We start from the raw sequence: 26,191 nt of genomic DNA, 5'->3' as shown, positions 1-26,191 counted from the left end.
TCTGTAAAACAGAAATTAAGAAGCGAGCAGTAGTCAGATAGTATGCAAAGCATTGACTCAGGATTTGTCTTTTAATCAGATGGTAAATTCTCAGAAAGTTAAAGTCAGACATATCATTGATATGTACTTATAGATTAAAATAAACAATTAATTTCGCCATAGGCGACAATGGTAGCCTTTTTCGAGATACAGACTTTAGAAAGTTGATTTTAACGAAACCTTGCTAGAATGAAAGAAAAGTTATTAGGACAGTATTTTTTGGTCCAAAAAATATAGGTTTGCGTTGCTTTTCTTAGCGTATTTTGTACTTATCTCCCATGCCTATCAATATTGCCCTTAAAAATATGTGTCTTGTCGTAGCGTTGAAAAGTCATCTCAGTGCCTTTAGGGCTACGGATTAATTATTTATTTTGCTTTTGTATAAAGCAGAGTGCAGGAAGTCTCTAAGAATAAAAAATAACGGGCGAACATATCGACCAATCAGGATTCGCCATACTCTTAATTCTGAATACCATGTTATGCTCATAAAATGGCTGCACCCATAAAATCTAATGGTGTATTGTAACCTATAGTAATTACCTGTGAAACAGAAGAAATATCTTTGAACCTTTTGTCTAATATGATGGACCTTTTGTCCAAGCTAATTAAAGACACCTCGTTGGCCCCTAATCTGAACAGCATTGTTCGGTTCGGGTTTTCCTGCTCTGCTGTGACACAGTTCTCATTGAAATGTACATGAAGATCTTTAGAGGAATTTTCATTGTCTGTCTTTGTCAGAGTTTTATTTAAGATTGGATCCTCCTTCATTAATTCTCCTGAATCAGACAGTTCACTAATGCTAGATGGAAGTCCAAGTGAGAAGTGACCAGAATTGTCCAGGACATTCTCTGTAGAACTTTGCTGATCACTCAGACTAGAAAGTTCGTCGGCACTACTTGCAGGGCTCTCAGAGAAAATGTTATGAGGTTTCATCGTCTCACACTGTTTCTGTAGCTCATTTTCTGTAACGGAAACATTTTCTTCTAATGTCGCTGGTAAACTTTTAGTACTCATTCCACTTCCGTGCCTTCTTCGTTGTTCAAATTTATCTTCCAGCATCTTTTTACGATCTATTTCCTTCTTTAACAGTTTACCGTAAAGATCATCAATGTGAGCACAAGTGATCTTTTTGCACTTAAGTTTAGCTCGCCCAATGTACATGATTTCGTAGAAAGCTTTAGCAGGTTCTGAGACTTTCTGTTCTCCCAGATCTTCAAACAAATCTCTTCTGGTTTCTTCCTGAATACAACTGAACAATTCTGGAACCTGCAAAGAAACAAGAAAATACAATTTCAAAATGAAAAGTTCTACTGAGTAAAATGTTTATTTGTGAAAAGGATGCTAGTTTCACATGTTTTATTCACATCGTAATTAATAGATGTAGATACATGTAGGTTGGTGTTTTAATGTCCCATTTTCATGGGAGGGTGTTGGTCTATGGTAAACTATTAGAGGAGAAATCCGGGAAATGCTAGCACCTCTTGTGCAAATATATAATCACAAACTTATTACTCTATGACAAACAATTCAGTCCATAGATCATGAATGAGGGGCTTGTCACCAAACCTCCATAAAATGAGATGTGTCATTATTAATACAATTGCATATCCAATATCATTGACCTACCACTAGTGGTTCTCAATAAAATGACCTATTCACAACTAATAAATTGTTGCTGTTGCACTCAGATAATTATAAAGCATATACACCAAAGAATAGACAACTTTACAGTTTGATGAATTTCCATTAAAAACTTTGGTTTTAGTGAACACCATTCATATACAGGCGATCCCCTCTATCTGGTCATAAAGGTGTTTTTTCAGGTGAAGGGCAAAAGTGGTCTTTTGATTTTTGAAGACAAATATTATGAAAACTTTATCTTGGTTTATGAAATGATAAATGTAAGATAACCTTTACTTTCACATGAATGATATCATCTTCTAATGTTCCATGCTAATTTTGTCTTACTGTATAGGCATATTAACATACAATGTATTCATTAGATACTTTTACAAAATTGTCCTATGTTTCAATTTCTCTTACAAATTTTGCTTGGGAAAGGCACATCAACAAGTGACATGCATGGTTAAACTGAATGATATGCCCATCGCTTTTTAAAGAGGCTCGCGGGTATAAGATTTTCAGATTTTTTATCTTTTTTTTTATCTATTACCTTTAGTAGTTTTTGCTTTATCGTATGGTACAAAAATCATTCAAAAAAATCAATTTGTGTTGGCCCCAGGTGATTTTTAAAATGTAGATATCATTGAAAAAGCTCCAAATTATCTTCCTTTGATGCAAAAATGACATTTTTGGCATTAAAATCTATTTTTTTTTTTAACTCATCTGTGACCTTTATTTTTTACTGTTGTTTTCGAATAAGCTGCACATAAACTGAATAATTGTACAATTTAAGCGATTTCTGTAACTAAGATATTTTTTTATTTCGATATTACGACTTTTTCTCCTAATAGTTCAACAGAAAAAAAGGACATCAACAAAAATGTATGCTTCTTTGGAAGGCAGATTGTGACCATAAATGAACCGTGACCCCATTTTTTTATTTCATTTTTCTAATAAGTATCAGATAAAGTTTATTTATAGAACAATATAGAGAAATCCTATATTAAATAAAAAATTTGATTAAGACCCGCGAGCCACCCTTAAAGAATAAAGTTAAATAATTCTGAAATGCAAAATCTAAATATTTTAGTAGAAATCGAAATGGAGCCTAAGTCAATAGACTCAGAAATTCACAAAAGCTACATGAAAATGTTGAAAGCTTTTTTGACTTAGGCCATGGGAAAATAATTCATGGTTTCCCCTAACCCGACCGGGTCACTGTTTTACCGCCGGGTCATTCAATTTTTTTGTGAAAAAAAAAAAAAAAAAAAAAAAAAAAAAAATTTTTGCAGAGACAACTAAAAGTGTGTTGGGAGTATGCAAGTTTAAAGTTCCACTGTAGAAACAATACATATAGATATAAGATAATGCATGGTTAAAAAAAAAAAAAAAAAAAAAGCCTGCCTGCCGGGTTTTAAAATTTTCCCATGTTAGGGGAAACCAACAATTAATTTTCCATGGCCTTATGGTTAGAAAATTGGAAAGTTCCTCTTTTTTTTAATGAATGACATCAATAGTCAAACAATCCACTGAAATTTCATGCATATTGGTTCAAGCGTTTCATAGTTATTGTCCAACATAATATGTAATTTAAACACGGGCATATAAAAATAGAACTAGAACCTCCATTTCTCTAAATCTCTCAAAAGTTTTTATTTTATATTTCTTAAACATACCCCTGTACTGAGTTCACAGAATTCAACTTTATCCTCAAATTGCTGACTTTGTATAGAATCCTTAACATTATTTGTTATTATGTCTACGGTCACTTCACAACCATATTTCACTGGTGAAAGTGGATCATCATTCATATTCAACACCATGGTGTTCTTGTTCAAAACTCATTCAGAATAAGTGAACAATCCAATCTAATAAGTTGTTTCTATTCCCATTAACGATAAATAAAAGGAACTTTATCACAATTTAGTTCCTGAGTCATCCATTTACACATTGAATAAACTTTTGTTTGTGTTATATGCTATAATTTCCTTAAAACAACTTTCCAGTGATCCTTCAGTTTTTATATACTACATGTACTATGATAACAAGTGCAACTTGTGCATGTTTGATAAAGATTAAATTGTTTACAAAATATTTTAATCATGGGTGATCTAAACAGGAAGAACTAATCATACATCATTTAGGAAATACGTATTTTACTAAAGACAATAGTAGTTTGTTATACACTGTTACCCATTTGAGTTAAAGTCTTAGTTACAGTCATAAGCTAGAACACAGAGTTTAACTTATATTATAACAATAAGGAGATGTTGTATGATTACCAATGAGATAAATATCCACTTGAAATTGCTTCAGTCCAAATGGTGAGAACTTAAGAAAAATAATGGTGTCATCATACAGTCTTCAACAATGAGCAAAACCATCATATTACTCTATAACTGGCTATAAAATTTGTAAGGGTTCCACGGAACCCGGTGTCTCGCCTACTTTTGCTGTAAATCGCAGGCTCAACAAAAGTTAGGAAAAAAATTTGTAAGGGTTCCGCGGAACCCAGTGCCTCGACTATTTTTGCTGTAAATCGCAGGCTCAACAACAATGAGGAAAAAAATCAATAAAAATATTCCTCTTGTTACTATTTTATGATTGTAAGAAAATCTAAGTCCATTTAAAAGTAAATTACAGAAAAAACTGAGTAATTTTTTTACAAACTTTACTTCTGGATACAATCTAATGATCATAAATTAGCTTCTGTCCATGTTTGGTACAAACCCAGGATAGTTTAAGAAAGTTATTAAAATTTTAAAAACTTTAACCACAGAGTGAATGTAATGGTTCCCCGCAGAAAAACTAAGTCCATTTAAAAGTAAAATATAGAAAAAATGGATTTATTTATTTACAAAATTTACTTCCGGAAACTATCTTATGATCATAAACAAGCTTCTGTCCAATTTTGGTACAAACCCAGGATAGTTTAAGAAAGTTCTAAAAACTTTAACCACAGAGTGAATGTTTTGTTTCCCCGCAGAAAAAACTAAGACCATTTATAGTATAATACGGAAAAATGGAATTTTATTTTTACAAAATTTACTTCTGGATACTATCTTATGATCATAAACAAGCTTCTGTCTAAGTTTGGTACAAACCCAGGATAGTTGGAGAAAGTTATTACAATTTTAAAAACTTTAACCACAGAGTGATTGTTTTGTTTCCCCGCAAAAAAAACTAAGTCCATTTATAGTAAAATACGAAAAATTGAATTTTATTTTTACAAAATTTACTTCTGGATACTATCTTATGATCATAAACAAGCTTCTGTCAAAGTTTGGTAGAAATCCAGTATAGTTTAAGAAAGTTATTAAAATTTCAAAAACTTTAACCACAGAGTGAATATTTGTTGACGCCGCCGACACCGACGGAATGTAGGATCGCTTAGTCTCGCTTTTTTCGACTAAAGTTGAAGGCTCGACAAAAAGGTACTGACATTACATACTACATGTAAAAGAGTCTGAAAATGATTGACAAGTTCACATTACATATTATATACATGTATATATGTTTAGATGGAAAGGCTTCCAAAACTGCTGGCTTGACTACAAAGAACAATCATATCTATTGTCAAATGTAAGGACAAAAGGATTTCTCTCTTTGTTGACGACTCACTGCATTGGCAGATCCAGGGGGAGCAGCTGGGGGGTTGGACCCCTTTTTTGGACGATCAATGCATTTGAAGGGTACATATAGTTGGAACCCCCCTTTTTTTAAATGGCTGGATCCGCCCCTGCATTGGTTGGCTGTTTTCTCCTATTAGTCCAGTTGTTGTCTATAGGACGCATTCCCTGTTTCCATTTTATATTTTGTTTTAGCTATAAACCTGAACAACAGAGCATGGAAATAAGTCAATGACATATAGCTGGTACAAATGTATATGACATATATCTATCAGAAGGACATATATTCTATATTGATAACAATCTAATTAAAGCTTTCCTGACATACATTATTATTATATGGTATAACAGACCAATTACACAAAAAAATGTCCTAAATGTAACTGGAATACTGGCATATGAAAATGAAGTCAAGGTTATGTAACAATTAGCTCATGATTGTTTGAAGTTGTCTCACCAAACAAATCTTAGTTAACTGACAAAAAAGTGTAAAGGTTTATGCAGTTAAGAATATATAGATGTATACAGGACTAGATTATCAGGGTTAACTAATTGTGTATTGTTGGAGAAATTATCCAAATGGTTGGAACTAGTTTAAACTCACTAAGAAACGGAGAACCCATATTTATAGCATAACTGCATTTTTGTTTTTGATACCTTTACTTAAAAAAAAATATATGACTGAACATCATATAGGTGTAAAACATTTTGTATCTTACTTAGTATATATGTCACATCCAGTTGCATACGAAAATGGGTTGAAAAAAAATATTCCCTTCATTAGGGCCATGAATTTATCACAGTTGTTAATTCTACATCATACATGTATGTCATTACAGTCAAAAACATCTGGGTCAAATCTTTGGTGTTTCAAAGCACCATTATTTTTTATTTGATGTTTAATTCTATACAATGTTTTGGATGGCTACTTAAGCTTGCATTGTTCATAGGTTAACAAAGGTGAAAATTTGATTGTTTAACTTCCAGTGATATTTATGCAATGAAATGTTATGTGAAATTTTGCACTGGACAAAATAAACTAAATTCACTCCTGCCAAGTATTTCTTTATTTAAAACAAATTCTACACAATTTCCCATTTCAAACATGGAATTCTTTATCAATCCTGCCTAGACAGTCTAGTTTATCACTATATTTATTTACAATGATGTAATAACTTTCACAGGAAATTGGAAATCCTGATTAGTGATTTTTATCAGACTTAATAGTGATTTAGAGTACATGTATGTGTCTACATGTACTTTAAGAAAAAAAAATCAAAGTTGTGGGAGGATTTCCACAACATATGTTAAGGAAATGTTTGTATGAGCCTCATGTTCTTATATCAGGAAATAGAATAGGTTTAACTTAGTGTTCTCCTCAGAAAATTGAAATAGCACCATGGATATTATTAACATACACAGTTTTCCAGAAATTATAGCTCCATGACCCTTATAAATTCTATTATAAATTCTATTATAAATTTATCCAGGATAACTCTGTGGTAGAAAATATACATGTAGCACCATTATCAGGTACCCCAGTGCTCTTTCTGGAGAATAATGCCTACTTGAAACCTCTTCAATTTGTGCCTTAGAGTAATAATACTCTAGGAAATGAGTAAAACTACATATACCTTGAACAAAATTAAAAGAGTTCTGTAGATTTTGCCTAGGTGATGTATGCAAAATAAGTCAGATTGATAGACAGATATGAAAAGAAGATTTTAATTTCTCCTTCCATAATAGGCCAAACCAGATTCTCCACAGGGCGCAGCTTTATACGACAGCAAAGGTCGAACCCTGAACAGTTGGGGCAAGTATGGACACAATATTCAAGCTGTCAGATACAGCTCTGAATTTGAATTGTGATTAAATAGTTGACACAGTATAGATTTCTGACACAGAATGAATGTGATCTAATTAACTTAAACAATTATTATTTTTTACCTATTATGGTTTAAATATCCAAAATCGAAATAACTGGCCATGGATTGATTCAGCATATCAAAGAATCACAAGAATTAAATTTTTGATGAGATCAAACAAAGCTTAATTTTGGCCCCTTTTGACCTCAGTGTGGACCAATTAATTAACAGAGTCCAAAAATCAAAAATATAAATACATGCGTAGTTATAGCATACATTCATTTTTTGTTGATCAGCACATTCATTTTTTGTTGAAATCAAGCTTCGCTAAATTTCGGACCCCAATTTGGACCAACTTGAAAACTTGGCCCACAATCAAAAAATCTAAATACATGTTAAGATTCAGCATATCAACCCCAAAAATTCATTTTTTGTTAAAATCAAACTAAGTTTTATTTTGGACCCTTTGGACCATAATGTCATGAATGTAGACCAAGTTGAAAAAGGGACCCAATATTAAAAATCTATATACACGGTTACATTTTTTGTATTTAGGCATGCGCATATCAAAGAAACTCAATAACTCAATTTTAGATGAAATCAAACAAAAAAAAAGAAGATAAATATTGGACCCTTTGGGCCTCATGTGGACCAAATTCCAAAAACTTAAGACATGGTTAGTTTCAGCATATTTAAGAACCCCAAGAAGTCAAGAATAAAACCCCATTTGAAATTGGTCAATAAATAAGCAATTTATACAAAGTATTAGAAAAGTATTGTTTTTGGACCTTTTTGGACCCTAATTCCTCAACAGTTTGGGCTGTAACCCCCAAAATCAATATATATCCCAACCTTCCTTTTTAGAAATGGGAATCTTGTGGTACACTTTCAGAAAGATCCATACACCTTCATACAAGTTATTGTCTCGAAACTAGACAAATACTTATTTTGACCCCTTTTGGACCCCTTGTTCCTAAATTGTTGGGACCAAAACCCCCAAAATCAATCCCAACATTCCTTAAGTGGTTATAAATTAACCCTTTTATCAAAATTCTATCATTTTCTATTTACATATACTTAAGTTGTAATCTGGAAACTATCCGTCTTCAGACAACACTGACGATGCCAACGTGATACCAATATATGACCAAATTTTTTAAAATTTTTACAGTCATATAAAAACTTTGAAAGATTTTTTTTATCAGAAACTTGTCACAAAAAGAGAAACACAGCATAAATATGGTTTGATTACTAATGAAACAATGATTGAGAAAACTTTCTACCAGGGTCAAAATAAAGTTAATGTAATAAGAGAATCGAGCTCCAATACCTTCAGCGTTTGATCTTTCCTACATTTGTAGGTACACAAGGGCAGTAACTAAAATAATACATTTTTTTATTTAACACAAGTTATAAATATCTTAGTCTAAGAGAAATGTTCATAGGTTTTAATCAGAGCAAATGCATTTTGGGGCAGAATTAAATATGGTCCTTGAACTTTGCAAATTCACAATTAATCCTTTTTTACACACTTTTTTTCGTAATTCAGTAGCGTAGGTTTTAGAATCGAGGTATACTTTAGCAGAAAACCACCAAAGAAATCTGTTACATATAACATACTGCTTTCATCTAGAATATAGATCTGATATATAGTACTGTATCATAAGCTCCCCAAGACTTGCAGGCTAAGGTAAACCCATTATAACTAATTAAAAATTTTTAATTCTTTTATACACAATATTATGACATCAAACAATATCAATTCAAAAGGCAATCAGGTTGTCCAGGATCCCTTATAAATGGCCAAAAGGACCTAATGTATTATTACATAATTCACTGCTATCTCTCTCTCTCTAATGCAATGCATTAATCTTAATCATGAGCAGCAAAACATTAGCTTTGTTTAAAGAGCCATTATAATCCAATTAAGTTTTGATTATCTAATATACATCATTAAATCATATGATGGAGTACATGTATAAGGAATCTGTGCCTTAAAAAGCTATATGATAGAAGAGATTTGTATAGTATCTTTAAAAGGTACTTTATTTTGACATTTACAAATTGTAATATATTAGCCTATTTAGTTAGAAATCGATACTGAAGAATAGCTGATTAAAACAGTGTATTGATATGTTTCTAGTGACACTTTCTCATTCAATGGAGGAATGAAGCAGACTATACTGAGGAGCATACATGCTGTATGTTGATGATGAAACTTGGGGCTAGAAATAGAAAGCTCTAAGGAAGAAACGGAAAGTCAAACACAACAGTCGAAAATCAGATATAAATTCAGTTATTAAAGCACAGTATGATTATTATACAATTTACCCAGATGTAATTAAATAAAACTGAAATAGTTCAAAACATCTGTGGAGGTCTACATTGTGTTGGATCAACATTGACATTTGAAATAAGTAGTTTTTATAAATTTTTGTTCTCTCAATGGGGTTATTAAGACTATCTACTTACAATTTAAGTAAACTTTTACTGATTTTTCACTAAAAAGTGAATTGACTATTTAAACATTTTCTTTGAAAAACTACCAGACTATACACATTGTTTTGATAAACACCCATACCAGGGCAATGTTAATGTTGGACAAAATTCCCAGCCAACTTCCTAGTTTTATGTCCTTGACATTGTTCCCCATTTCCATTCTCAATTTTATTAGTAGTCACCAAAATCAGCTCTCTGTTTCAAGCAGTCATCAAGTTCAACTTCTCAGTTATGATTAAATTTTATACTATTATAAAAATCTTAACACATCCCTCCCTTTATGACTTTTAGTACCAAATATGATGATTGAGTACATTCAAGTCAAAATACATGTACATTTTGTAACTGTTTTTTTTTTATAGAATATTTAAAAAGTAAATGGGGAATGTGTCCATGGGGCACATACACATGTATACATTTGTAAATGCAGATGATGCCACCCCTTGCTTAACATATAACGTTATAAAGTAGGGACAAAAATGAAGACTAGAAGTGATGTTACCCAAATATGTACTTGATCCAAGTGTTGTGGTAATAAGTATTGTGTCATATCATTTGGAGCAGTGCTTTCTTTACAAATGTACATGTTCACCCATTTTGTAAAAATTTAATCAGTAATATTTCAAATGATAATTGAGATAAATGCAATATTTTTTCGATTTTCAGTTGAAGTTCATCAAGCCAGAGTTGTATGCCAAATTTTACTGAAATCTGTGACATAGCCCATTTACTGTAATTAACTTGACCTTAATACATATTTCATCAAAAATTTATTCAATGGATAGGGGTATACAATTCAATGAAACTGGGCATGGACAAGGAGAAAAGCTAAACTCTTGAAAATCAAATTTGACCTGTATTCAACTTGCCTGACATGATAAAAACAATACACCAAATATCAAATCAATATCTTCAACATGTTCAAGCATCATTCATGAAGAAAAAAGTCTGGAAAACTGATTTGGAGGATAGGCAGACAGACAGAGTCCAAACCTTAAGTCCTCTTCGAATTTGAGCAATGAAAAGAATAAAATCTAAGTAATTTTGCCATTAAATACAAATTATACGTACAGAAAATATGCTAGGATCTAGTATGTACATGTGTATATGGAGGGGAAGCATTTTGCCTGTAAATACAAATGCAGAAAATATGCTAGGATCTATGTACATGTGTATATGGAAGGGAAGCATTTTGCCTCCAAATACAAATGCAGAAAATATGCTAGGATCTATGTACATGTGTATATGGAGGGGAAGCATTTTGCCTGTAAATACAAATGCAGAAAATATGCTAGGATCTACATGTGCATACATGTGTATATTAAGGGGAAGCCAATTTTTACAGAAAAAGAGCGATTTTATTTACAGATTTTACATGTATTCAATTAAAAAGACTGATTATTGTTTCATAAGCAAATTTGATGACAGATTTAGATTTTTAATTTATATGTGGATTTGCTATTTATTATGTTAGATTGTGTAACGTTATTATTTTACGCAATTTGGACATTTTTAACATTTATTTTTTCAAACATGCAGTTTTAAACCTTAAAAAAAAAAATTAGATTTGTACATACAATGTACTGGCAAAATAACTACTGCTATTTCTAAAAGCCTATTTGGAATAAATTGCTATGCCAAGCTCAGCAGGATTCGACCACAGAGGTCCAACTGTGCTGTTGCACGTACGCAAATGTAACACCCCCCCCCTTTTCCCCCCAATATTTTTTCAATAAAAAATATTTAAAAAAAAAATGTTTTCTATTTCTGAAATCTATAGAACAAACCCCCCTCCCCCCTTTTCCCTCAGGATATTGTTATAATCTCAATTCAAATTTCCAATGTATATTTTAACCCATCTGCATTTAAATATAATGAACTTTACATCATAAAAGTCTTAAAATAGATAATGACGTAAATAATCACAGTATTTTTAAAATAGTACATGTAACTTTTAATATAAATTGACAGCTACACACCTCAAGACATTGACAATATTACATTTCTTTAAACATAATTTAATAGCAGTGTAAGGGAGGTAATTGACAATGTTGTATTTGAACTACCTGCCTTACACTGCATTTATATTATGTTTTGTGCTTTAGTAATTAATCAGAACACCCTTGTTTTCCCCAATTCCTAAATGTTTTTATTATTATTACCAAATATACGACCGCAAATTAAAGGGCATATTTCATTTGTATTTCAAGCAATAATTTTTTATTTGCCAACATGGTAAGGTACTTCAAAGGTACATGTTACTGTACCAATTTTGGCTCTAACTGGACATTTTTTTTATTTGAATATTTGAAGCATTTGATATACATTGTACTTTTTGTACATTTATATATTTGTCAAACATGTCTAATACATGTCTTGTTCTCATACTATCATGAGTCATGACTGTAAACCAACTCAAAGAAACTCATCTGTATATTCTTACCATTTCTTCTGTATGTGCCAAAAATACATGACACTCATAGTCACAGTACAGGTTAGGCCTTGATAAGTAAGCAAAGCATCTTGGGTCCTGATGTGTTTTGGCAAATTTAGACAAACAAATCAGTTTATGAGAGAACAGTACTTTTGGTTCCTTGCTTTCATCATTAAGTAATGTAGCCTGTAAAATATGCGGAAGAACTCTCAGATTCACTTCTTTAAAGGATTCCTTTCTTCTCTTGACTTCTGCCATCACCCAGGGCATCACATACTGTGGTGGGTATCTTCTGTCCAGAATTGAGGACCCCAGGTACATAACAACAAAAAATCTGTTTGTATCTTGATTTTCACTTGTGTTTTCCATGTCTGTTTCTATAATTTTGATGTTGCAATGATTCAAAAATAATATGTGCAGAAATATATAATTAGATCCTAGTCACTAATGGTTTTTATGTTGTGGTTGGATGACCCAGTTTTTGCACAGTTACAATGACAAAGTTGTGATTTAGCTGTTGTAATGTCCTGACAACTTGTATAAACGTAATCATTCTTATCTTTACCGCATTAAGACCACGAGCACCTGCTTTAAACTTGTTGTTTATTGTATTAAAGTTTAGATACTTCCCGTTGTTTGTTATGACCTGTGTGCATTTCTGACAACAGCTGATTGAGTTCAATGACCGCCATCTTGTGACGTTCTGCAACAAACATAAAAATGCAATATTTTGTTTTTTCCTATGATGATCATTTGAATGTGCGATATAAATTAAAAGTCTGAATATTTGCTGTCCTTTTCCAATGCCTTACAATGTCACATCTGTATTGTTTTCACACGTGCATAATGATAATCAGGTACCGGAAGCAAATATCCAATAAAGTGCATCTTGGGAGAAAAAAATACCGGCAGAATGACTGAGCAACGTTGGGTACCTCTGGAATCAAATCCTGATGTAAGTACCGTACTAAAAGCTATCATATTTTGAGAAAGTAGTTAGCAATTATAAAATGTATCTTTAAGGCTATTCCCTATTTTTAATTCGCCTTTATTTCTATTTACAGGTATTAAACAAGGTATGATAAGAAGAAGATGGTCAAAGGGGAATAACTCTTACAGAAACATGAATCCTCACCACATTTAATTAAGTATTTTGTCTAGTTCAACTGATATGATCACCAGATGTATTACATCATTCAAAAAGACACTTATTACTTTTTAAAACTGTTAAGACTGATGGAGCTAGACAAACAGTATAATCATGCAGGGGCGGATCCTGGATTTTCAGTTAGGGGGGGCGCAAATTTTTATTTTCGACGAGCGGAGCGAGGCTAAAAAATTTTTGAGTTTTTTTTTAGGTAGAAATATTCTTCTAAAGGGGTGAAATGTAGATAGCTCGAACTGTTGTGTGTTAAAATTAGCGAGGAATTCAAGTTTCAAGCTGAAACCGCCTTAATCCACACCTGACAACAATCTACAGATAGACGGGTGGACAGACGGACGCAAAGTGAGACGAGGCAGATCACAATTGCTCACCTAACCAATATATTTTTCAAACGATAAGTTGTACTTTTACCAGCGATTTTTAATTGTCCTTTCATACTATCTGTTTTTTTATTTTTTTATTTTCGGAGGTCGTGCCAGAAACAACTAAAATCAGAATGAGATGCATTTACGCAGTTATTTTTATTTACTTGGGATCCCAAGCATACAGTACTGTAATACGGTACAGAATTCGGCTAAATATTTAGGTTGCAAGTGAGAAATAAATATAGACACAGAGATACAAATTAATAAACTAACCTTTCGCTTAAAACAGTATTTCTATCTTTCATTACGGATATTATAAAAGAATCTCACCTGCCGACTGTTTTCTGGACCGTCTCATGATGAAATTGTGAAAGTGAGTTAGGGATGTTTTTTAAAAACCGCAAACACAATGTTATAGTTGTTTTTACTTTAACTGATAAAAACCTATTATATTTGTCATCAAACGCAGCTCAGCGTTTGACACATTCCTTTGAAATTATTTATCTAAAGAACTTTAATAAAGCGTATGTCAGTTGATTAGTATTCACGTTGATTCTGTGAAACTGACTGTTTTATATACTTTGAATGTTAAAAAAGATTGAATGGTCTCTTCTGATACTTAAATATGTTGAAGTCAACCCATGCTTTGCAAATTTTAGGGGGGGCGCACGCCCGCCACGCCCCCGCCTAAATCCGCCCCTGTCATGGGTCTTATTTTAAGATTTATTGCCTTTGACTTCATTTTTATACTCATTGTCACTATTCCAGACTGACCTGAGAATTGTCAAGCTTGAACTATTGACGTCAAACAACAATCACTTTTTCATTGAGGAGTCAGATATTTTGTATAATGACGTCAAAATTTTATGGGAGCCTGGTATGATGACCGGTAATGGTGGACAAATAGTGATGAGGTGTATTAGGGTCGTAATGGGGGTACTTTCATGATGAATAACGGTTAAAATTCTTGATTAATGATGTTATCAGTAATTTTTGGAGTATGACAATGAGATGTACACTTTCTTTTCGACAATAAAACATCGACTGATTTTGACGAATCACGTTAATTTTTATCCAAAAATGATTGTAACGATAATTATTTGAGAGCTCTGACGAATCACAAAAATAAGGATATTTTGACAAATCACTGTAAAATTGTAACCAATTTGTTGCTAATCACTAAATGGTAGCTGAAAAAGACAGTTTGACGCCTGACATTAAAGGGCATTACTACCCTCTTAGGGAAGACATCAAAGAGGGGGGAAGGGCCTTTATTGGGATCAGGTGTTTTTAAGCTTGGGAATTTGGGATTGACCCTCTCCATGCTCTCAGGATCCTGGAATATTTTTTTTTAATTTCGGGATGGCGAGATTTCAATTTTTCAAATTCGTGATTTTACAATGTAGGATAAAAAACTTACTTCACATAGTTTTTTCAGTGACATAAAATTAATAATATCAATATCTTGGACAATTTCTATAATGGTGGCAGATTAACTTTTTGAAAGAATTTTATATGCCCCTTTGGAAATATTAAATTTTTGGTAAATGGTATTTGCACTCTCACAGGTACAATTCTTGCCAGATTTTATTAAACTTAATGTATATGTTAATATCAGCAATATCTCTTGAAATGTTCTTTCACACTTGGTGGACAAGAGACTTTTTTATTAAAGAGTTATGCCCCTTGGAAATATAAAATATGCACAACCATACCTGTCTACCGATGAAGTCGAAGGAGACTTAAGGTTTGCACTTTGACCGTCTGTTTGTCCATTGTTCGGTCAGTCTGGCAAATCAGTTTTCCAGGTTTACAGTTTTATTCAGAAGAAAAAACTGACAAAGCTAGATTATACAATTATCTAATTACTTCTACAATTTGATATTCAATTAGTCTTGTCATTTTTACTGTTTTAATATATGTTAGATAAGTCATACACATCTAATCTTGAATTCCATCCAAATTCTTTTTTAATTTTGGGAACTCAATTTAGAAATTCAAATGTGACATCACTTTGTGTGTTGCACTTGCTTTGACTAAACACACTGTGTATTTCTGTTCAGATGGAAATAACTTATTTTTGAACTTTCCCTTAGAATTAAATTTTTGTTGTAATATATACTTATTATTTTAATTGTTAGATTTCTGTTCAAAGGAAAATAATTAATTTTTTAAAGGATTTGAAGAAGACATTATATTAAGAATAGATAAATGACATTTTTGACTTTTTTTCTTTTTTTAGTAAATTGTACAAGTAGAATTAGCATGATGAGTGGTAGGTTTGTTTGTTATTTTTGTCGAGCCTGCAACTTTTGTTGCAGAAAGCTTGACATAGGGATAGTGATCCGGCGGCGGTGGTGTTAGCTCACTTCTTAAAAGCTTGTATTCTGTATTCTGTAGGTGTCGCTGTTGACACTGGATTGTCTCCCTTGTAATTTTTGAAATCTCGCGTGTATATATATATCACTCTGGTTAACCACTCACTTGTACTTTAAAATATATAATTTTAGGTGGCAACTGCGCTTAACATCATTTGACAAAATTTAAAAATATATACATTTATTAATTAAGGGAAAAAAATATTTAAAAATAAAAAAATAATATTTCATTAATCAAAATGGCGCGACTCGCAAATAAAGTCACCCAACAAACGCATTAGTGTTTCGTTAAAAAGCTTTATATTTTAGAAGGTAGAAGACCTGGATGCTTCATACTTTGTATATAGATGCCTCATGTTACGAACTTTCCATCAGTCACATGTCCAATGTCCTTGACCTCATTTTCATGGTTCAGTGACTACTTGAAAAAAAAGTTAAGATTTTTTGTAATGTTAAATTCTCTCTTATTATAAGTAATTGGATAACTATATTTGGTATGTGCGTACCTTGCAAGGTCCTCAAGCCTGTCAGACAGTTTTCACTTGACCTCGACCTCATTTCAGGGATCAGTGAACAAGGTTAAGTTTTCGTGGTCAAGTCCATATCTCAGATACTATAAGCAATAGGTCTAGTATATTTGGTGTATGGAAGGACTGTAAGGTGTACATGTCCAACTGGCAGGTGTCATCTGACATTGACCTCATTTTCATGGTTCAGTGGTTATAGTTAAGTTTTTGTGTTTTGGTCTGTTTTTCTTATACTATATGCAATAGGTCTTCTATAATTGGTGTATGGAATGATTGTAAGGTGTACATGTCTAGCTGACAGGTGTCATCTGACCTTGACCTCATTTTCATGGTTCAGTGGTCAAAGTTAAGTTTTTTAGTTTTGGTCTATTTTTCTAATACTTTATGCATTAGGTCAACTATATGTGGTGTATGGAAATATTTTATGATCTTTATGTCGGTTACGCAGGTTTTATTTGACCTTGACCTCATTTTCACGGTCTATTGCTAAGTTTTAAGTGTTTGTGTTTTGGTCTGTTTTTCTTTATTTATAAGCAATAATATTTGTTGTATTAAAGAATTGTTAGCTGTACATGTCTGCCTGGCATGGTTTATCTGACCTTGACCTGATTTTCATGGTTCATTGATCAATGTTTCATTTTCTTGGTTAATGTTGAGTTTATGTGACAGTTGTAATAAAGCTTTAGGTTTATCAAAGATAGTATCAAGGATTAGTATAGAAGGCGAGACATTTCAGTGTGTGCACTCTTGTTTGTAGTAAACACTATTTTTTGTACGCCATGACAAGTTACATATTGATCAATTTAGAATTTCTTTCCATTACAATGAATTTTTAATCGGTAGGAGACTATGTATTGCTATGCAATACTCACAGAATTTTTGTTTCTTAATTTAATTTAATGGGAACATACTTTCATAATAAACAAATTTAATAATACTTTTAGATATTTGGATGATATTTTGGCTCTTAATAATGACGACTTCAGTATGTATATTAATAAAATTTATCCTGTTGAACTTACTTTAAATAAAGCTAATACTAACAATGACCACTGCCCTTTCCTCGATCTTGATATCTATATCACTAACGGAAAGCTGAATACTAAAATTTATGATAAAAGGGATGATTTTTCATTTCCTATCGATAATTATCCATTTTTAGATGGTGACGTTCCCTTATCACCATATTACGGTGTTTATATATTATAACTTGTACGATTCGCTTGTGTATGTAACAATGTTTAAGATTTTAACGAGAGAAATTTATGTATGACTGAAAAATTATTACACCAGGGTTTTCAATATCACAAACTGGTCCGAGACCACAATTGTCGTCCCTTGATTTTCGTTGTTCACGAATATAGTCCCTAGTGTTAACAGTGGGTTACTTGCCAATAATGTTTATACCCCTTCCAAATTTATTTCTCCATGTTTAATGCCTCAAATTGTTAGAAGGGGGGTGAAATTACACTGTAAAAAAATTTAGGTCAAGAATTTTACAAGAAAGTAGTGATTTGGTCCAGCTGAAAAAGGTTAAAAATTAGCACTTCGGAAGCTGTCAAAAGATTTCAAGACACCCTAAACACAAAATTGTAAATATTTTGAGTTAGAGGCGATGAAGTTTTCTATAATTTTGATATAATTTGTCCCAAAAGTAGTACAACACACTGTAAAAATTTCATTGAGAAAGCGCAGGTGGGATTTTTTAAATTTTCATTTATGTTCTAAAAGAAATGCACTACAAATTAATTGTGTTCTCGGACCAACTAGTCAAAACATTTACCAAATTTTATCATCAGTATAAGGACATCATTCGTAAATATAGCTCAACATGCAGACTTCTTATACGTTCAGGTATTTCACATCCAATTTTTTATGGAAATATTCTTTATAAAGCACAAAGGTGTCAGTATTCACCTCAGAAACTAACAAAACCTTTGAAAAGACTTATTAAGAAGGGATATAATTACGATAACGGTGTCAAGTCATTAAAGATTGCATATTTTGGTGTTAATATTGAGTCCCTGATAAGGTATTGTTATGCTTTTACTTTTCTACACTGGTTAGAGGTATAGGGGGAGGGTTGAGATCTCACAAACATGTTTAACCCCGCCGCATTTTTGCGCCTGTCCCAAGTCAGGAGCCTCTGGCCTTTGTTAGTCTTGTATTATTTAAATTTTAGTTTCTTGTGTACAATTTGGAAATTAGTATGGCGTTCATTATCACTGAACTAGTATATATTTGTTTAGGGGCCAGCTGAAGGACGCCTCCGGGTGCGGGAATTTCTCGCTACATTGAAGACCTGTTGGTGACCTTCTGCTGTTGTGTTTTTTTATTTTGGTCGGGTTGTTGTCTCTTTGACACATTCCCCATTTCCATTCTCAATTTTATTTGCATCGGAACTAAACACATTTATTCTAAAAACAGTTGTTGGCATGACACGGGTTATGTTCTTCTCATATATGTAATGATGGTATGATACTAAACCCCTAACAGGAAGGATTGTGCCTGATGTTCATATGATGAAATCATAATCTTTCAGTCAGTTTAATTGAAGTCTGGAGCTGGCATGTCAGTTAACTGCTAGTAGTCTGTTATTATTTATGTATTATTGTCATTTTGTATATTTTCTTTGGTTACATCTTCTGACAAAGACTCCATTTTAATGTGCGTATTGTTATGCGTTTACCTTTCTACATTGGTTAGAGGTTTAGGGGGAGGGTTGAGATCTCACAAACATGTTTAACCCCGCGGCATTTTTGCGCCTGTCCCAAGTCAGGAGCCTCTGGCCTTTGTTAGTCTTTATTATTTTAATTTTAGTTTCTTGTGTACAATTTAGAAATTAGTATGGCGTTCATTATCACTGAACTAGTATATATTTGTTTAGGGGCCAGATAGAGGACGCCTCCGGGTGCGGGAATTTCTCGCTTCATTGAAGACCTGTTGGTGACCTTCTGCTGTTGTTTTTTATTTGGTAGGGTTGTTGTCTCTTTGAGACATTCCCCATTTCCATTCTCAATTTTATAAACAAATGTAAGAACTAAGGTAATTAGTCCAGTTTCTTCAATGGAAATCTGTGACAAACTGCAGATTGAAATAATGAACCTAAATTGTTTCTGCATTTTGAACAATATACAGACAAAATTTTCTATTTTGACGGATGAAAAGTTATAACACAAATATTATGCCAAAAAGAAACAATTATTTGGAGATCAAGGTATGAAGAACATAGTAATATGATTGATTGATTGTTGGTTGCTTAATGTCCAGTGGCAATTATTTCATGCATGTTCAGGACGGCATAGTAGTAGGAAGTATATCTATAAAATCCTCTATATTAATAGAAGGCAAACAAAACAATCTATCGTATGATATTGTGATACAATGTATGTATATATATGTTATTTATTGTGGTAACATCTGACTTTTTTGCAGTACATCTTTAACCTTGGCGTCCCTAAAGAATGGCAGTTTGTAGATATTTATGGACTGGATGCAGATCTGTTAGGAATGGTGCCACGACCAGTAGCAGCTGTAGTATTGTTGTATCCAATCACAGATAAGGTTTGTCAGTTAATGTGGGAAACATCTATTATAATGTATGGTAGACCTGTTGGTATACTTATCCATTTTGTTGTTTGTTGAAGATTGTTTAATTGGGGGGTTTTAGAAAGAAAACATGATTCTTTCTTTTCTTCATACATTGTTTATGAAGGTTTACCAAGAGTAGTCAGTGCTCACCACTGTTCCATTTTAAACAGCTAATAAATTTGATTTAGAATTCAGATTTTAAATTTTCCTGTAGTGGAGGGGCCATTAAGTTTTACTTCTGTACATCCCCAAATTGGTTTCCGTTCTCTAACTTTAGTTTTCCTCAACCTAATATTATGAATCTTTTACACACTGTTTATTACCACATAACAAAGATCTAGTTTGAATTTTGTTACCATCTAACACTTGTACATTTCTAGAGTTATTCCGCTTTTTAATGGAAAAAAACATGGAGATTATTTGGCTCGGCCCCCTCAGTTATGGTCTTTTGAGTTGAAACTTTTGCTTAGTTTTTGATTAAGTCAATTCATGGGGAACCGTGGTAAATTAATGATAATTAGAATGCAGTTGTTTAAGCATTGGAACATCTCATTTCCATAGAGATTATTTTGCCCTGCCCCCTCAGTGACGGACTTTTGAGTTTAAAATTTTAGCTATATTTTCATGTGTTAGGTTGTGATTAGGTCAGTTTATAGAGAACCACAAATGATTAGTTGGTTATAATTGGTATGCAGTTGTATAAGCATTGGAATATATATCTCATTTCCATGAAGATTATTTGGTCCCGCACCCTCAGTCATGGTCTATTGACTTAAAAACTTTTGCTAAGTTTTCATGTAATAATTAGTTTGTGTTTAGTTTGGTTTAGCAATTTTTGGTTATTATCTTGAATATTATGATAGAGATTATCTTTAAACATCAAAATTGTTCAGCAAAGTTAGATCTTAAAATAAGTCAACATTACCGAATTGGTCAATTGACCCCATCAAGAGTAATTTAACTTCAAAGTCAACTTTTCATAATTTTTCTTAAAGTTTTTACAAAATCTTCTCTGAAAATACTTGGCCAAATTGATATAAGAATAAGTCTAAATGACCAAAATGGTCAAATGATCCCATTAAAGGAGTTATTGCCCTTCATAGTCAATTGTTGACAATTTTTCGATAGCCTCTATGTTGTTTTACCATCAACAGTAATTCCTGACAACAACATTTGTATTATTAAATATCAAACAGTGCATTGTCATTAAACTGTTGTGAATGCAAATACAGTTCTTCAAGGTTTATTTAGTGAACATCTGTTCTGTCAGGTCGCCCTTTCTGTTCAACCGTAGTTAATAATATAGATTTTGAACCATGTCTCAACTGTCAATATTGTTGCAAGGTTAGTTTTCTCTGGTTCCAAGGGGAACCTTTGTATGCATTCTTGACTTTGGGTTGATATATTTCCAAGCTCTCAAACATCAGTTGTCCACGACCTCATTTTAAGAATTCCTGACTAAAAAAATAAATTTAAACTGTTGTTATGACTAGCCCTTCATTGTCTATCAAGCCTTGACAGTCTTGTTTTTCAGCTTTTAGTTTGAAATGCTGATCCAATTAAGCTTCAATTTGGCGTGCATCACTTATTGTATCCACTTTAAAAATGATTTGATGAACATGTGGACAGATCTGTATTGAACCAAACTATATTTTTTGTATTCCTATGAATAACTAAGCTATGTTTATATAAACCTTAATGGATTTTTTTGCAATGAACCTATCCACTCCACCATCAAACACAACTGTTACTGAAAAAATATACTTGACTTGACACAGTGCTTCATCATTATTATAGGATTTTACTGTAAATACAACTTCATTGCTGTTAATCTTTAAAATTTAATGATAGGGTAAGAAATTTTACAAAACTGCTATATGAGAGTCACAGTGAAGATGTAAGTGTGAATAGTGCTAGTAACTTTTGTGTTATAAGGCGCTTTATATAAAATTTAAGCTTATTTGATATTTGAAAATCATTTCAGGCAACAGCAAGTCCTCTGGGTGAGGTAAAACCATCATCAGACCTGTTCTTTGTAAAACAGACCATATCTAACGCCTGTGGAACTATAGCCATTGTACATAGTCTGGCAAATAACAAGGACAAGATCAAGTTTATAGGTAAGTCATCTGTTACCATAGATCACAGTACAGCTAATTACCAGAACAAAAATTTTATAGGTAAGTCATCTGTTACCATAGATCACAGTACAGCTAATTACCAGAACAAAAAGTTTATAGGTAAGCAGTGATATTGTTGGCTTTTTTCAAAACTACCTCTACCCTTTTTTATTGGGAAAATATGTGTCATTTTCATCAAATTGGGAAATTTAAAAAAAACCTCAAATTTGACTGAAACTTCAATTAACAGACTCACTTTCAAGAGTCAACCCTTGCTTTGAAAAAAAGACCCCTTTTTGTCTGCACATATAGTCATATTAGTTATCAAAAATGTTTATATGAGTGTTTTTCAGTTTGTATTTATGCACAATCACTACGAAGACTGCACTGTTTGGAAAAAAGTTGTCCTTTTGGGAATAATTTTAAGCCATTTTTTTGTCAAATTGGGATTTTTCTCCAGAGGAAAAAGCCTTTATTCTCCACTAATTTAAGGCAAACAATATCACTGGTAAGTCATCTGTTACCATAGATCACAGTACAGCTAATTACCAGAACAAAAAGTTTATAGGTAAGTCATATGTTACCATAGATCACAGTACAGCTAAAAACCAGAACAAAAAGTTTATAGGTAAGTCATCTGTTACCATAGATCACAGTACAGCTAATTACCAGAACAAAAAGTTTATAGGTAAGTCATCTGTTACCATAGATCACAGTACAGCTAATTACCAGAACAAAAAGTTTATAGGTAAGTCATCTGTTACCATAGATCACAGTACAGCTAATTACCAGATCAAAAAGTTTATAGGTAAGTCATCTGTTACCATAGATCACATTACAGCTAAAAACCAGGACAAAAAGTTTATAGGTAAGTCATCTGTTACCATAGACCACATTACAACTAAAAACCAGGACAAAAAGATTACAGGAAGGTCAACTGTTACCAAAGATATTATTTTTCAATACAACCTTATTCCTGTCCACCCACCTTGAAAACTGTTACAGGTTTTAAAATTTTTCTCTAGTGGCAAATGTCATTTAGTCATACAGGTCTATTGTTGGAGATGTCTTTGTTGTTATAAAGTTTTCTTGAGTTTTTCTATTTCACCACAAAGCAGTTTTAGTAAGTAACCTATTTTAGTTACATCATTAAATTGCAATATAAAACAGATTGATCAGAATACTTTTGCAGCAATATTCTGGTAAAGTGTGTGTATATCCTGGACCAGACGTGGTAAAAACATGGTACTTGCAGGATTGTTTTTTTTTCTGTCAACCCAAACCTACTGAAAGAAACCCTAAAACACACAATTTTGTTTGCCATAGGTTCTTTTATAGAATAAATTATATGCTTTTCATGATTGGTTATCAGTATTGGCATTGATAATTCTCACTGGTATACAGGAATCAGGCTCAATACATCCAGTCTTGCTCTTGCATGTCTAGTGACTTTGGGTTAAAATCCATACATTTCAATTTGTAGTAGAATTTTAAGCCAACCCTTCCCATTCATACCTTATTGACTTTTACTTTATATGATCAAAAATATATTTAGATATATATATTCTACAAAGCTCTTTCAAAAGGCAATTTGTATTTGTAAGGGATGGATTGTTTTACTTTTGTCGTGTCATTTATAGGTGACTGTGTTATGGGTTGTGCTTGTTATGGAAAGCTGTACAGTGACCTATAGTTATTAACTGCTATGTGGAGTATGTCATTAGGTGTCTGATGGAGAGTTTTCTTATTGGTAATCATACCACATATTCTAACTTTTTTTATATACTGGGTAAATACAATTGCATTTTCAAGAATATCAGGATTTCTACATTGTTCAGTGATCTTTTTACCTATTTCAAGAAACAGGGTGAATAACAAACCTTTTTCATGGCTGCACATGAAATAAAAATGGCAAAACATGTTGCATGAAAATAACCCTTTACCACCCTCTATGAAGTAGTACATCCAATACTTCAGTGATCTTCAATGGATAGCATCTGAAATTCTTTTTTTGGAAAAGTTTCTTAGGCCTAGCTCTTGTTTCTCTTTAGGGCTATTCCAGAAAAAAATGTATGGAGGGGTTGGAAGGCAGTTTTTGTCAGCACCCACCACCCAGACAATTGTAATTAAGAATTATAGTGCATTATAGTGTGAAAAGTCCTCTGATACCCATCACCCATGTATTATTAATACAATGTGCCTTCCAACCCCCCCTACATTTTTTTCTGGAATAGCCCTTATTTTATTTTATGAGATTACAAATCAAATTGAAGTTTCTTATCCCTAAATTTTTAAATAAAAATTGATGAATGATATACCCCATTCATATGTATGTAATTAATTAAAGATAAAAAAAAATAGAAATTAAAACATTTTTTTAATATACAGGATAATAATACTTCATTCCGAAAGCAATACAGCTTATAGGATACATACATCAATATGAGAATTTTACAAGAGATATATAATACTAGTATATAAAACTAAGGTGTGCATGAAAGAATACATAATACATAATACATAATGCATAATACATAATGCATAATACATAATACTTAATACTTAATACATAATACATAATGGATAATGCATAATACATAATACATAATATATGTTATTCAGGTCTCAGACAGGGTATTTACTGTGACATTCCTGGCTTAGAGTTTATATCCCCTGAGCCAAAGTCGAAGGGGATGGGATATAAGACCTCAGCCGAGAATGTCACAGTATATACCCTGTCTGAGACCTGAAGTACACATATATTACGAATTACCCCTGACTTAATGTTATTATACCCCACGCAACGAGTTGCGGAGGGTATAATGTTTTTGACCCGTCTGTCCGTCTGTCAGTCTGTCCGTCCCTCCGTCAGTCCTGTTTCTTGTCATCACAACTCCTCTCAAACCACACAACAGAATTTCACGAAACCTTTTCAGATAGTAAGGACATACTGTGTAGTTGTGCATTTCAATGGGAAATTGCGATTCAATTTTTTTTCTAGGAGTTACGCCCCTTTGAACTTATTTACTATAATGTACTACTGCAACAGTTTGTCATCGCAACTCCTCTCAAACCACACAACAGAATTTCACGAAACCTTTTCAGATAATAAGGACATACTATGTAGTTGTGCATATCGACGGGAAATTACGATTCAATTTTTTTTCTAGGAGTTACGCCCCTTTGAACTTATTTACTTTAATGTACTACTGCAACAGTTTGTCATCACAACTCCTCTCAAACCACACAACAGAATTTCACGAAACCTTTTCAGATAATAAGGACATACTATGTAGTTGTGCATATTGACGGGAAATTGCGATTCAATTTTTTTTCTAGGAGTTACACCCCTTTAAACTTATTTGCTTCAATGTACTTCTGCAACAGTTTGTCATCTCAACTCCTCTGAAACAACACAACAGAGTTTCATGAAATTTTGTAGATAATAAGGACATACTATTTAGATGTGCATATTGGCAGGAAATTATTTTTTCTTATACAATTTTTTTTCTTTCACTTATCTAATTTCTCCAATGACAATGTAGGGACGTGGGGTATGTGAGCGTGCTCACTAAGGTTCTTTAATTTTCCAGTGCAAGTATTTGTTGACAACACATATATGTTGAAAACCCCAAGCTGATATGTTCGACATACGTGATGGATTTTCTAATTTGCTGTGAACATAATTTTATCGTGTATGTTATAATTTATAATAACACTTTCAGCATTAAATCTAAGTATTTAAAGTTTAAATTGCGTGATTTTGTATTAAAATGTATTATTGACTGAGGCACGTCATTATTTTCCCTCTGTGAGCCTCTGACAGTCTGATAGCTTTTGACTACGTCACATAGTAACCAGTGTTATGATGACGTTTTTGAGGTTCCAATTGGGGATAAAAACGTCGTATATACCCTGGCAGTTTCCGGAATATTATATGTTATTTAGGTCTCAGA

At 32.6% G+C, this 26,191-nt stretch overlaps 2 protein-coding genes across 3 annotated transcripts in view; one reads left to right on the top strand and one right to left on the bottom strand.

Moving 5' to 3' along the window:
* Positions 1-12,966, bottom strand: part of LOC134696566 (TBC1 domain family member 1-like) — a 37,281-nt gene extending 24,315 nt beyond the window's left edge. The window contains exons 1-2 of one of the 2 annotated variants that reach the window (XM_063558420.1): positions 12,099-12,966; positions 580-1,305 (exon numbers count right to left, since the gene is read on the bottom strand). In XM_063558420.1, the coding sequence (XP_063414490.1) occupies positions 580-1,305; positions 12,099-12,458 (1,086 nt within the window). In that variant the 5' untranslated portion in view covers positions 12,459-12,966. Of the gene's footprint in view, positions 1-579; positions 1,306-3,338; positions 3,583-12,098 lie in introns of those variants that run through there. The other variant, XM_063558421.1, reaches the window with a different exon arrangement.
* Positions 12,967-12,987: 21 nt separating this feature from the next.
* Positions 12,988-26,191, top strand: part of LOC134696567 (ubiquitin carboxyl-terminal hydrolase-like) — a 96,230-nt gene continuing 83,026 nt past the window's right edge. Inside the window, exons 1-3 of the mRNA XM_063558422.1 lie at positions 12,988-13,044; positions 19,960-20,088; positions 22,100-22,235. Of these exons, the coding sequence (XP_063414492.1) occupies positions 13,003-13,044; positions 19,960-20,088; positions 22,100-22,235 (307 nt within the window). The 5' untranslated portion in view covers positions 12,988-13,002. The remainder of the gene's footprint in view (positions 13,045-19,959; positions 20,089-22,099; positions 22,236-26,191) is intronic.

The sequence above is a fragment of the Mytilus trossulus genome, chromosome 14 (assembly GCF_036588685.1).
Source record: "Mytilus trossulus isolate FHL-02 chromosome 14, PNRI_Mtr1.1.1.hap1, whole genome shotgun sequence".
NCBI classification, from domain to species: domain Eukaryota; kingdom Metazoa; phylum Mollusca; class Bivalvia; order Mytilida; family Mytilidae; genus Mytilus; species Mytilus trossulus.
This window is presented reverse-complemented; position numbering and strand designations above follow the sequence as displayed.